The sequence below is a fragment of the Ipomoea nil genome, unplaced genomic scaffold (genome assembly GCF_001879475.1).
Source record: "Ipomoea nil cultivar Tokyo-kokei standard unplaced genomic scaffold, Asagao_1.1 scaffold0188, whole genome shotgun sequence".
NCBI lineage: Eukaryota > Viridiplantae > Streptophyta > Magnoliopsida > Solanales > Convolvulaceae > Ipomoea > Ipomoea nil.
The window spans coordinates 1,979,716-1,993,242 of NW_017616616.1; the positions used below are offsets into that span (position 1 = coordinate 1,979,716).

The 13,527-nt window shown below is 35.8% G+C and overlaps 1 protein-coding gene across 2 annotated transcripts; it reads right to left on the minus strand.

The window, feature by feature from the left end:
• Positions 1–1,938: 1,938 nt before the first annotated feature.
• On the minus strand, positions 1,939–6,431 carry LOC109181809. 2 transcript variants are annotated; one of them, XM_019331737.1, is made up of 4 exons: positions 6,157–6,431; positions 4,194–4,407; positions 3,641–3,989; positions 1,939–3,504 (listed from the first exon to the last, which is right to left on the minus strand). In XM_019331737.1, exons 1-4 carry the CDS (start codon positions 6,190–6,192, stop codon positions 2,298–2,300), a joined length of 1,806 nt encoding a protein of 601 aa, XP_019187282.1. In that variant the 5' UTR covers positions 6,193–6,431; the 3' UTR covers positions 1,939–2,297. The 2 variants fall into 2 exon arrangements, with proteins under 2 accessions (XP_019187282.1, XP_019187274.1); XM_019331729.1 differs by having other exon boundaries at positions 4,194–4,422.
• Positions 6,432–13,527: the final 7,096 nt, after the last annotated feature.

Sequence of the window (13,527 nt, forward strand, 5' to 3'; positions counted from 1 at the left end):
TTAAAAAATATAAATTAAAAAAAAAAACGCGGACAGCAGTTGGCTGTCTTCTTCACGGACATCCGCTGTCCGGCGAGAAGACAGCCACCGGCTGTCCGCCGCGAACAGCTGGAGACTATTTTTTATTAATTTATATTTTTATTTTTTATAAATAATACGTTTATTTTTAATAAATAAAAAATTATTTTAAAAATAAATAAAAAGACACATGTCAACACCATATGAAATTAATCTGATAAACAAGTAAACTTGGATTTAATTAAACTCTTTTACCGGCTTAGAGAACTTCAATGGAGTTTTATTTACTTAAGGGACCCAATTGCACTATTTATGTGACTTAGGGGGCCAAATTGACACTTTTCTCTTTATTTTATATTTCATATGTTACATTTCATGTGTCTAATTCTATTAACGAAACTTTGATCCAAGTTATTTATAATTCAATTTTTTATATATATATATTTAGATATTACGTTAGTCAAATAATCGATCATAAGTATACTTATAGGATCGGTAAGTTAATGAGGAGTAAAATTTTAGTTGAAAATGTATTATTATTTGAATAAACATGTTTAAATTTATATAATCAGAAATAATCATAAATATAACTTTTGGATATTCTTGTAGGGAAAAAAAAAAAATCTGTATCTATAACACTCCATATATGCTAATATAATATACCATAAGTATAAATAATCCATTCCGATTTAGTCCTCTCAGCTTTAACAATATTTTGTTTTAATTTAATAATAATTTGACTTAATTTTAGTGGTTTTGTCATTTTCGTAATCTACTTCAAGGGCTAAAAATGTTAACTATATTATATATGGGTAGCTTTTTTTTTTTTTTTGAATGCTACTAGCTCTATTACATTGTAGTATTTGTTCATATACTTTCTCAACCTACTGAAACACAAAGAGCTAAGGCTCGAACTCATAACCTTCCAAATGGAAGTCCAACACGGATACCATTAGACCACGTACATAGTCCTGGTATATATGGGTAGCTAATACTCTATACAATATATGCAAATACTTCATAATATTTGGCATTAATTATTCTAATAAATACTATAATTAGTCATATAGGGATAATAACAATAAATTAGGGAATACAAATTAGCTGGGGACAGAGTCAAGTTGATCATGTTCCAATCAATATACCATGCACATCATTGACATAAATTACATTTTTAATTACTAAATTTATATTTTTAATATTTAAAGTTCATTTTTTAAATGTAAATTATTTAGGTACTGAAAGTTTATTATTTGATATATTACCAAATAATGAACCATCAATATACAAATAATGTACATTTAGTATACAAATAATGAATATTTATTCATAGTTTACCGTATAATTATCTATCAGGTTCCAAGTTTAACTCTCTGTAAAAACAGCTTATCTTGATTTGACTCTTGACCATAGTTATGCTAAATATTATGTTGTGGAAACGTGTTCACCATGCATGGTGGACACGTTCCCAGAACGGCGTCGTTTACGTCGTTCTAATTAAAAAAAAAAAAAAATTATTTTGAAGAGCCGTTAACGGCGTTATTCGTTTGTTACAGGAGGATATGTTCATCATTTGATAACTATACAGTTTAGAAATTATGCATCTACAGTATAGATATTATGAATCTGCAGTATAAAAATTATGAATCTACTGTATAGAAATTATGAATCTAATGTATTTAAATTATGAATTTACAGTTTAAAAATTATGAATCTACAGTATAAAAATTATGCAGGATAACAATACCAATAAGTCACTAACGGCACTATTACTCAATCACACGAAAACGGCCCCGTTTGGAACTGTGCCCACCTTGTAAAGTGGGCACGATTCCACGGCATAACGCTTCACAGAGTTAAGTCTAATAAATTATATAATTAGATACATATAATTACAACAAAATTACTAAATAATACACATTAGAATTTGAGATCAAATGCCATAATAATCAGTTCATAATCCAAAGTGTATAGTTACTAAATAAAGGGGTTGTGTACACACTACCTATCATCTAATTCACACACAATCATCACTCCCCCAAATCTACATTTTTTGGGGGGGATAAACAAATTTCTCCATTTCATTCCTTCATACGATTCTGATGAAAAGAAATGGTGATATGATTTCACAACAGACAAGCACTACTTCAAAGAAAATACTATCTCGTATCAAACAGACACTACTTCGAAAGAAAGGGAGATACAATCTCGTATCAGACAGGCACTACTTCGACCTCGTAAATCGTAATGAACTATGATACATTATGAATAGGTGACCTTCAAGACCTTTCATCCCCACTCCAATTGTCTTTCCACTTAGGCCCAGTTGGTCCTTCCTCACCCAAAATCTCACTGGGAAGATCCTTCACAACTTTCTCCAGTCCAGACTTCATCTTTCCAGGCATAAACCTGGCAATCTTTTTCAGCTCTTTCCCAATGTCATAGCTTATCTTTGGCCCCCATTCTCTTGCATAGTTCAACCATGGTGGCTCAACAATCTCTTTCCCCAAATACTCTGCAGAAACAACAGAGAATTTTAGCCCCGTGTCCATACTCATCCCGCCTTTCGCAGTGTCGTTCTTTATGCCTATCTCCCCAATCCCCTGCAAGCTCTGCCCCGTGCTCGGGTATGCAGCGTGGCCATGTAACGAGGAATAAACGACGGGTTTGTTAGTGCCATTTTGGTACTCGAGCTGGGAAGCGCTCACCCACTCCCCCTTGCTGTGTTCTGAGAAATACACGCTTTTTAGCTCCCCGTCGAAGTTGCTGATCCTCAGTGTCACGTGCTCCCAATCGCATACATGTTCCCCGATTTTGCCCAGGGAGAGCGTCACGAACTCGATTTTAGCCTTGGCGGCCCCGTTGAAGGGGTAGAATAGCCATACTGCCATATCTGTAAATGTCCCACCAAACATTGGCTTAACATGAACATAGGCTGATGCATTTTCTAAGTTGCCTTTTTTTACCCTAAGTTTATCTGCATCACTGGCTGGGAGGTCTAGCCAGTAGGCCCCGTCGTTCGAGCCTCCTTGCGGGAGGTTTGAGCCCCGTGGCTCGACCGCAACTGGTCCAGTTTGGTTTCCTTTCGTGTACAGTAACGCCCCGTTTTGGAAAAACCAAGTGACAGAAGAGGGCAAGAAGACCTCGTTCGGGTGGAAGTAAAACACGGGACCATACGCTTTCATAAGCGCCCCGATTTGGGTCGAGCTTGGCATGGCCGAGAAGTTTTTGTTTGCATTATTCTTTAAGCAAGGCAGCACCACCGAAGAATTCGGGTTGGTTTGAGCAACGAACGATCCAATAGCCACCCCGGAAGCCTGGATTCCCCTATCTTGAGGCCTCGAACCATACACATTAAAGTCATCAGCCCCCCAAATCCAGTCATGGCTTTCGGATACATTGGTGAAATCGGACCGAACACACCGGATTCTATCCACCGAAGGCTTCTGAGGCGTGGCGGTGACCACATAGCCCACTGCTTCATACCTGTCATATAGAAAAGAGAATACAAAGCCCTATAAATAGGTGCTACAAGAAGTTTCCATATGTCCTACCTGCCTAAATCACTAAGACTGCCTAATCTATAGAGATTCCAAATATCCAATATATTCTATAACAATACCCATCTGTAGGCTTTGGCAGCCAAATGTAGACAGGACTATCCTGATCCGTCTCTGCATTGCTCTCGAGACTCCAAACGAGATCATAGTCAGTCGGTTTCTTTAAAGAACCTCCCGTGGCATTCCCAGTAACATCTTTCCCAACAAGAACCCATCCATAAAGTGGCATATTGTTTGGTTGTGCATAGGATCCAAGCATGAAAAATCCTTCTGGTATTAGTGATGGTTCGAAGAATGATGCCCCGCTATCTCCAGGACCGCCTTCTCCTGTACTCCAAACCTTAGTAAAAGACGATACCTGAGCCACCTGCAGCCCTCCAAGATCAATAATCCCCTTCGCAAAACCCCCACCTAAAACACAACAGACAAACATAATTAAGAAACACTTATTGTCAATTGAAGCATGTAGTCCATCTCAACTAAAAGGCTAAGCTAATAGTTGGATTGCACATTAATGGCTATATGCTCAACATTGTCAACTTCAAATGTTTTTAAAACATGGAATTATGGATTGAAGTGATGTTCTGAAGCAGGAATCGCGGGGGAATTGATTACCCGGAGGCCAATGGGGCAAAGAAGAAGGAAGCTTGAAGGCGTTATCGATTAGCATCGACGCGATGCTCATCTTCACAGATGAATCAACAACAGATGAGGGAGAAGATGCGTTTAAGCAATTCCCCATGGTTGAATCTTCCACGCAATGGCGACTTGTCCCTCCACTTTGTATTGCAAGTGCAGGGAACAGAATCAGGCAAGCAAACAGGACATTCTGCACCAAAACATTCTTAAAAAAAGCACGCGATTTAATTTGTTCAAGGACAAGTTTCAACCTTCACAACACATATACATATATAATGTTGTTGTCTTCTTAGATTCCAAGAAACCAAGTTTGATTTCTGCAAATTTTATCACAATATGGGCATTTGTTTCTTTCTTGTTACTGTAACTAAATAAGATTCAGAGGCTATGAGTGCACGCCTGAGCATATACAAAAGCAAAGACATCATGGGAGACACGACAAGAAAATTGTAGTCCTTAGCATATTATAGGAATCCACAACATGCCCAAGGAGTTAAGGCATTACAAAAGGGGGGAAAATCGAATACGTAAAACGTTATGGGGTCGTGGGGTCGTGTTATTTAAGTTAGATTTTGGTCTAAATTGCGTCTGTCATGACGGGACTTGATTAAAGTGTAACAAATTAAAGAACTTTAAGCAAAAGCTTATTTGCAACTTCAACTTGCATTAATGTCATGGTTGCACTTGTTACATTGCGTGTTAGCATTAAATTCCTTTTTCACTTTTTCTCCCAAAAAGAAAAAGAAAGAGAAAAGAATATGTGTTTCTTTAAAGAAAGCCCAAATGGGCCAAACCACTGACATGCTTCACTTCAAAATATATTCCGTGAACGGCCCTATTGGTCCAACGAGTCTTGACTAAATTAGTTTCACTTAATACATGAAATACAAATTAAAGTATTCACTATTTGAAGGTGTGCACCATTTTGGGTAAATCCTATTCCCCAGAAGATCACAAAAGATAATTAGGTTCTGAGTAAATCTTATACCAAGTACGTTGATAGGTCAGTCATCAATATGAGTGTACAAACTTCGATAAATTTTTGATTAATTGACCTAACCGACAATGGTTAATGGTTTAAGTTTCGGTTAATTTTCGGTTCTGTTAATGGTTTAAGATTTTCCTAAAAGTTCGGTTAATTCGATTCGAAACTTGTTTAACTGAATTAATCGAACGGTTAACCATATTTTTAAATATATATATATATATATATATATATATATATATATATATATAATATAATATGTAAAATTCTTATAAATTTGTAATGTTGTTATAGTATATTTGTGTATATTTTCTTATAAATTTATTATTATATTTATTATTTTAATTAAATTTATTATTATAGGTATTATTTTTAGGATTTAAAATTTTAATTTCAAAAAATTCGGACAATCGGTTAACCAAAAAAAAAAATGTGATTTGATAAATTCAATAATACAAAATTCGGTTCAGTTAATAATTAAAATTTTCAAATCTTTGGTTAAAACGGTTTGATTAACGGTTTGCACACCCCCTTATCAAGAGTTGAACTTAGAACATTCAAGAGGACTTTATCTTTTGTTTTTTGTTTTTATTTATTTTTTATTTTTTATTTTTATTTTTTTGTGCGCGCAAACTTATGGGCAATGATTGAGCCCGAGCCCGAACTAGCTAGGTTCGTAGTCGGAGAGCACTAACTTCAACTTTTCTCCGGCGAACCTTTCGGGCTCGCGGGCCAAAGCACCAAAAAGAATAACATAGATAATGACGACGTTAAGGAATCCTAAGAAAGAACAGTAACGTTACTGTTCCTCCGGCAGCCTCCCCTCCAGCCGTCGATATGATCTTATAATATATAAATCACCAGAAGAACTTTAAAAAAAAAATTAAAAGAAATGCCCATCCGCCCGTTATATTCTAAGCATTAGAGTGAGAATATGTAAAGAAAGAGTGGTACCTTGAGAAGAAACGGGTGGCCGGGAATGAACGCCATGATCTCCGGCGACGTCGAAGAGGCCCTCAAATAACCGTGGCCGGAGCTGAAACAATGCCGCGCGTACGCCTAAACAACGTCGGACAGTACAAATTAATTAAGGAAGGCTTTTTGGTGGTATTTTGATGATAAATAAAATGGTAAAGGGGACCAGATCGGAGGGCGCGGTGCCGGATATTCGAGTTGGTGGATTGTGGGGCGACCGGGTGGCGACCGGTTAGTTCAGATTTACTAATTTTCAGGAGAGTGATATATTATTGTAAGATTGTAAGAAAATGAGTGAGTGATTGATGCTATGCCCCACCAGTGGAATCCACTTTTTTACCTTTTAAAAAGAAAAAAAAATATTTGTAATTTCTGTTGCGAATGTAATCATTAATGTACAATTTAACTATCAATTTAAATTTTTAGTTGAGATGAAACATATGTTTTATTTTGATATCAGAACCATGCCAAAGGTACTATCAGCTCAATTATTTCAAAATTTACTTTATCATACAAATTGTTTACATAAACATTTGTACTGAGACTCTCGGAGCGAAAATAACATATTACTGTTTGTCATGTTAAAGAATAGAGTTTAAGAATCCATGTGATAAAACTCTTTTATAAATTTGAATTCTAACAAAAAAAAAAAAAAAAAAAACCTTACCATTCCAATTCCGAACACGAATGGAGTTAAATCACCGAATGTGTCTTAACTGATTTAGGCTTATATACTTACAGGGTGTTTGGTTGGAGAGATTTTAAATTCCATTCCCACTTAATTCCCACCTAATTCCAAAGACCATTAAATTCCATAGTTTGGTTGGAGGAAATTGCAATTCCATGGAATTGCAATTCCCCCATTTTCATGGAATTAAAATCCCATGTCCCCACCCCCCCCACCCCCCCGGTATTTTAATTCCTGGGGAAAAAAAATAGTGGTGAGTCAAAATTATCCCTTCCTTTTTTAATCTAAAATTAATGTCTAACAACAATAATGAACATTTTTGACTTTATACTACTTATTCCCTTTCGTAATTCTATTCCTGTCAACCAAACACTGGAATTTAAATTCCCACTTTATTCCCAGTAATTCAACTCCCATGAAATTACATTTCCTTTCCCACATAATTCCCCCCTCCAACTAAACGCCCTGTTATTGTCTATTGTGGTCTCTGTTTAGGATGTAATGCAATTAATATCTTAGGTACTTCAGTTAGTAATTAAATTATCTATATATTACAATTAATTTATTATGTACATACAGTTAATAAATCATATATATATTAAATTAATGTAACATATTATGTATCTTCAGTTAATAAATTAGGTACATATTACTATTAACATATTATGTATATCTAATTTATTTACAAGTAAATAATCTATTAACAAAAATTATATAATATATTAACTACATGTACATAATTTAAATATTATTTTAGACTATCATTTACCATGTAAAGTAAATTCTGGTCCACATTATACTTTTCCTTTAACACAAGATTAAATGTATACTTCTTATATGGGAGGTTGTGAGTTCGAGCCCAGTAGATGCGTTATTGACTCTTTGTGCTTCAGTCGGTCGTTGAGAAAGTAGTTATTAACAGATACAGTCTGTAGTATTCAAAAAAAAAAGTCTATACTTCTCTTTTTTTGGCCCTAGTTATGATATCAGCATTTTCCTTCTTCTTCTTCCAAAAAAAAAAAAAAAAAAAAAAAAAAAAAAGCTTTAAAAAAGCAATTGAATTAGAAATCCAATAAGTCATGACTAGAAAACCTACCAAGTAAAATGTACTAAAGTATATTGTGCTTTGGCAATATTTTCACTACCTAGTAATGAGCTATCACATGCTTATTTGACTTTTAGGTGGATTGATAGAGAAATATGATTACCTTTCCGCATAAATATAAGGATTAGTTGATCTAATACCATTTTGTACATTTATTTGAATATTATTACATAAATACACTTTTATTTTTTTTTTTAATACTTTGGTGATCCTAGTTTTGTCAGACTAATACTAAACCCAAAGGATTCTGCTCCTAAAGTCACTGCAGAGGTAAGTTGCAAGTCACGCAATCAGTTTACTGGTCTAATCCTAATCTTTATGTGCGCACAAGGGATCCGAGCTATACTGTCTAGCATTCTTTGGGTCTTTTTCCCATAGATACTTCTAATGAGATTCGAACTCCCACATTGCCGCCTCTAGTCATGACATAAGTCAGACAACGAACCAACTACGCTAAGCCCCGAGGGACAAATACACTTTTCATTACCTGGACGGTTGGACTTAAATCAAAACTATATTTTTATGATCAATTAACCTAAAATAAATTCAAAAGATCGATTTACTTTACTAATAGTTATAGGATGCATGGTTTAAATGGATATATGAATTTGACTTTATTGTAGGCACGATTATACAAATATTGGCTTGACACGAAGGAGTAGTCTCCTTGGAGACGAAGGGACCTTCGTCTCTAGGCCAGAGACGAAGAGACGGTTTCCGGCGATAGAGATGGAGAGACCCTCAGAGACGAAGGCAATGGAGTGGTGATTTTTTTTTTTTTTAATTTTAAATAATTATTTTAATTTAAAATTATTAAAATTAAATTAAAAAATATATATTTTTAAGTTCGGCAACCACCACGTCAATTTATTACTAAGTAAACAGAGTATTAGGTAAAATGACATGAATTTACATTATTTAGTGACTCAATTGCATTTTTTTAAAGTTCAATAACCGTAATTTGATATCTAATTGGATGAACTATTTGATCCTTAAAACCTTATAAACTCTAATGGATGTCTGTAATAAGTTATTACCTTTTCTTTGAGCACCTCTTTCATGCTAAAAGTTATTATTTCCTTCTTACAAAAAGCAAAATTTGTTATTTATTGATGCATGAAAATAAAGCTCTCAAGTCTCAAATGAAAGACATTATTACACTCATAGACTTAGCAGTTCCTTAGGTTATACTAAGGTACTTTTAGGGGTATTAAGGTAAGCTTAAGTCCGCGGGTCAGTCCTAAATTGTTCTGCGGTAAAACAGGTTTGGGTCTAAAATTATTAATTCGCGAAAATACAAGCCTCGCAAGTTTGGAACGGGCAACAGCCTAGAATTGTATAATTCTAATCTGTGGGCTTTGTAGGCCGGCCCACAATAGTCCGTGAGAAAAACCCGCGGTGGGATGGACCTAATAGGACGGGCCAGTCCGCGTTGACACCCTTAGGTTCATCGCTGAAGTTATAAGCCTCGTATCTTAAAAAACAATAATAACCGGTGAACACCCAACCTCCGATTCGCGAAGGACAGTTGCTCTTCACTTGACGTTTAGATCTACGCAGGCAACTCGCACATTCCGACGCCGTCAAACTGTACAGGCAACGAGCGTGGCCGTACACCGGAGGGCCGCCGGTGGCCGGAGGAGAAACCACGTACAAGTTGTATCCGTCGATCCTCGGCGTCGAGCCTATTAAATCGGTGAAAACATAGTCCAGACTCGCCCCGAACCGGCTCTCTTCTGTGTATTCTTGGCCGTTGCATTGATAAGATATAGCACCGGAACTCTCTGCGCTCCTCGCCGGAGAACATGATAGCATCAAGGCTGCTGAAAATAAAATCGGGATTATCATCGTTAGACGACGCAATCTGATCATCTTGCGAGCTTAGCAGAGACTAAGGATTTCAGGTGTTTAAATATGGGTAGCTTTGGCCGCTGTCGCCGTCGATCATTGTATGGTATAATGGTATATACTGTAGTTTGTCGCCGGCGTTTCTTGTTTTAAGCTGTCGCGCCTTTCGTTTCTAAGCTTAATTAGAGGATAATTAAGGGCGGCGGACAATGTAATAGAATGTTGGTCGAAACGATGCAATCAAGTTAAGATGGAATAATCTTGCCGAAGCCAAGGTAGTTTTAGGCCAGGGAAAATAGAATAGCATCTAGACTATTGGATAAATTTGTTGGTGATAATGAACTAATAATCAATTTAATATCGTAAAATAATATTTATATATATACACATAAGTATATAAAATATTATTTGATATTTATCCGAAATATATATATATACACACAAATATATATAAAACGGATCCATCGGTTATATATATATATATATATATATATATATATATATGTATGTATGTATGTATGTATGTATGTATGTATGTATGTATGTATGTATGCGAAAAAGATATATCAATATATATCTACCAAAAATTGGAACAAATAATCCTCAAATTATGAGTCCAATCCAACGGCAAAACAAATATGGAGAACGGATTTTGCTTAGAAGCATAATCCAAAACCGAAAGAAGGAAAAGATGGCTCGTGTTTGGGTAAGGGTTTTTAGCGTGAGTCAAGAGACCACTCTTTCCTTAAAACCTTATTTGCCACCTCCCACAAGTGCTAGGAGCGTCGTGGCCTAGGTTTCCCAGGATAAAACGCGCTACGGTTCGACGTTTGAGTACCCAAACGAACGGACCCGGCGAACTAGAGCAAAGCCTTGAACATAGTTAGGCTTAAGAAAGGAGTAGAAGCAGAAGTATTTGAAGCTTGAAAACCAAAGAGCTCTTGTGCTTTTTTCAAGCTTGAAAACCAAAGAGCTCTTGTGCGCTTTCTACCCCTTCCTATATAAGGGAGGAGTGCTTAATAGCATTGATCATGGCCCTGAAACAGCAACCCCATTAACAGAGCCTGTGCACACAAGCTCGGGCTTGAATCAAGCCTTTTCGAAGTCATCTCTAGTTGGAATTTAATTTGCAATCCCCCCCCCCCCCTCCAAACTCACTTTTCCCTTCATTTTTCCAACTAAATGGGTCTACTTTGAGAATCAATATCTCATTCACCCATTATCCGTTTTTAGCGTACAATATATCAATCTCTTCGTCTCACTACGAAGAACACGAATCCACTTTGACCCGACCTAAATTGGAAGTGGACCCCACTGATAATTGTACCACAAAATAGCCACTTAAAATGTCATTTTAATGCTATTTTTCCAACAAAATTAAACCTTGCTCATGTGTAAAAGCAAGCAAATCATATTTGAGGGGTAAAGTGCACTAGAAAGACCTCGTGCGACGAATTCGATCGAGATAATGTAACAGAAATCAAACTCGTGAACTTTACATACGAGTTCCACCCACTCGACCACCTCTTTCAAGACTTTTTGTTATCTCATTGTTTCTTGTGTCGGGAGTTTCTAGTCTCGAGTTTATTAAGAATATATACATGTTATCTAGACTATGTAAATTTCTTCCATTACGATGTTTGTTTGAAAATCTGAAAAAATAACTTATAAATTGAAAGTCGTTTTCATATTTTTCAATGTTTGACTATTAACAACAAACAATCTTAATGGAAAATACTCATTACAGTACAGTCAAAGAAAAAAATGTCTCATTTTAGAGGGAGTACATAAATTAAATAATGTAGGTACATAAATTATTAAATAATGTAGGTACATAAGTACATAATTTCATTTCTGTTCATGCCATTTTTATGTACATGCAGTATTAAATTTGTATACTCAATTTTTTTTTATATACATCAATATATCTTACAAAGTAGATGATTCAGAATATAAATTGTCTACGAACTGTGCTTAAACCAACTTATCCATACCGGCCCATATACATGGGTTGATGGGCTTAATTAGCCTATATTGCTATCTAAACAACAATTATACCGTGGACCATGGTCCAAAACGGCAGACATGATAGTGTATTTAAACTGACAGTGTCTCGCGTATTATTTTTATTATATTATCAAATAAAACTGCAATTGAATTGAAATAAAACTACAGTGTATATAAAATTAAACTGAATAATAATTTCACATATTTAAGTATATATTGTCTAATAAAACTGTAATTATATCAAAATAATATTGTAGTTATGTTGAAATAAAACTGCAGTGCATGTTTGGTGCCCGAAACACCATGGCCGCTATCTAAAAGCATAGCTCTCGTATCTCATATAACAAGAACCAAGTATCAAAACCCAACCTCCGATTCGCGAACGACAGCAAACACTGACAATATCCTTAGCTCTAGCCAGGCAACTGAAACATTCTGCCGCCGACATACTGTTCAGGCAACGCCCATGCCCGTAGACCGGAGGGCCGCCGGTGGTGGGAGGAGAAACATCGTACAAGTCGTATCCTAAACTCACTGGTGTCGAGTTTACCAAATCCATAAAAACATAGCGCAGACTCGAATCAAATCCGCTCCCTTCTGTATAGCTTTCTGCGTTGCATCCAAAACTTATAGTTTCATCAGAACTGTGCGCAGAACTGATGATCATCATAGCCCACCACCATAACATCAACACTGCTGAAAGTAATCTCATCTTGTTATTATTGGTTTAATTTCTCGATCTGTACTACGTATGTAGTTGTGTATGTGTTTTTGTTCATCCTATGCACATGAAGTAGTACTGTTCCTCGGTGTTGCTTAAATACGTGTAGGTTTAGCTGATGACTCTCTGGCATTGTATATATGGAATATGCTTTAGTATGTCTGTCGTTCATTTCTAAGCTTACCTAGACGATAATTAGGTAGTATATATAGGCGGACAGTATAATATAATGTTCGTTACTACTTGCTAAAATGAGGTAGGTAATCAAGTTGGGATGGAATCATCTTAATTGCCGATGTTGTATTTTAGGGGTCGAAATTGGTAGGACAACAAAGATGGGAGAAGTGTTTATATACTGGTAGGAGAAACAGCCACAAAAACCGAGCCAGGCGGCAATGCACGTGTGGGTTCTTTTTTTTTTTTTTTTTTTTTAATACTTCAAACCCTTTAGAAGGTGATAGTCTTTAAAAGGTGGGGAGAGGTAAACTAGACAAGCAATATAAGACAAACTTAGTGATAAAAAGTTCCATTTTCATCTTCATCTTTAAATTTTCCCAACAGTCGATTATAATTAAACTTCAGTAGCTTCATTTGAGTCTTCTACTTTAACTTACTCGGAATATATATATATATATATATATATATATATATTGAGCGTTTGATTAAAGTGAGAATTCTGAATTAGGTAGGAACTAAAAACTAATCTAGCTGGTGCATCCATTATTTCGGTGGCTGGTGGTCAGAAAATGCAAAACCTATAATCTTGATGAGTGACAGCTATGACCACTTTGGAATAGTGGACGCTATTTCCAACCACCTCATATGGTGGTCGGAAACAACGACGGAGATTTTTCCTGATGCCCAAGTGATTGGTTTTTGATAGAATTTAGGCAATTTTCAACCGTGGATGATAATAATTATATGGTGTAGTTATGAAAAACGATCAATCTATGGCCTAAGGGGCCTATGTCCTGGCCTAAT

Coding starts and splice junctions, on each gene's coding strand:
- LOC109181809 (XM_019331729.1), bottom strand. CDS start 6,192: ATGGCGTTCATTCCCGGCCACCCGTTTCTTCTCAAG. Junction 4,423..6,156: donor GCCACCCGTTTCTTCTCAAG/GTACCACTCTTT, acceptor GCTTTTTTTAAG/AATGTTTTGGTGCAGAATGT. Junction 3,990..4,193: donor TTTGCCCCATTGGCCTCCGG/GTAATCAATTCC, acceptor GTTGTGTTTTAG/GTGGGGGTTTTGCGAAGGGG.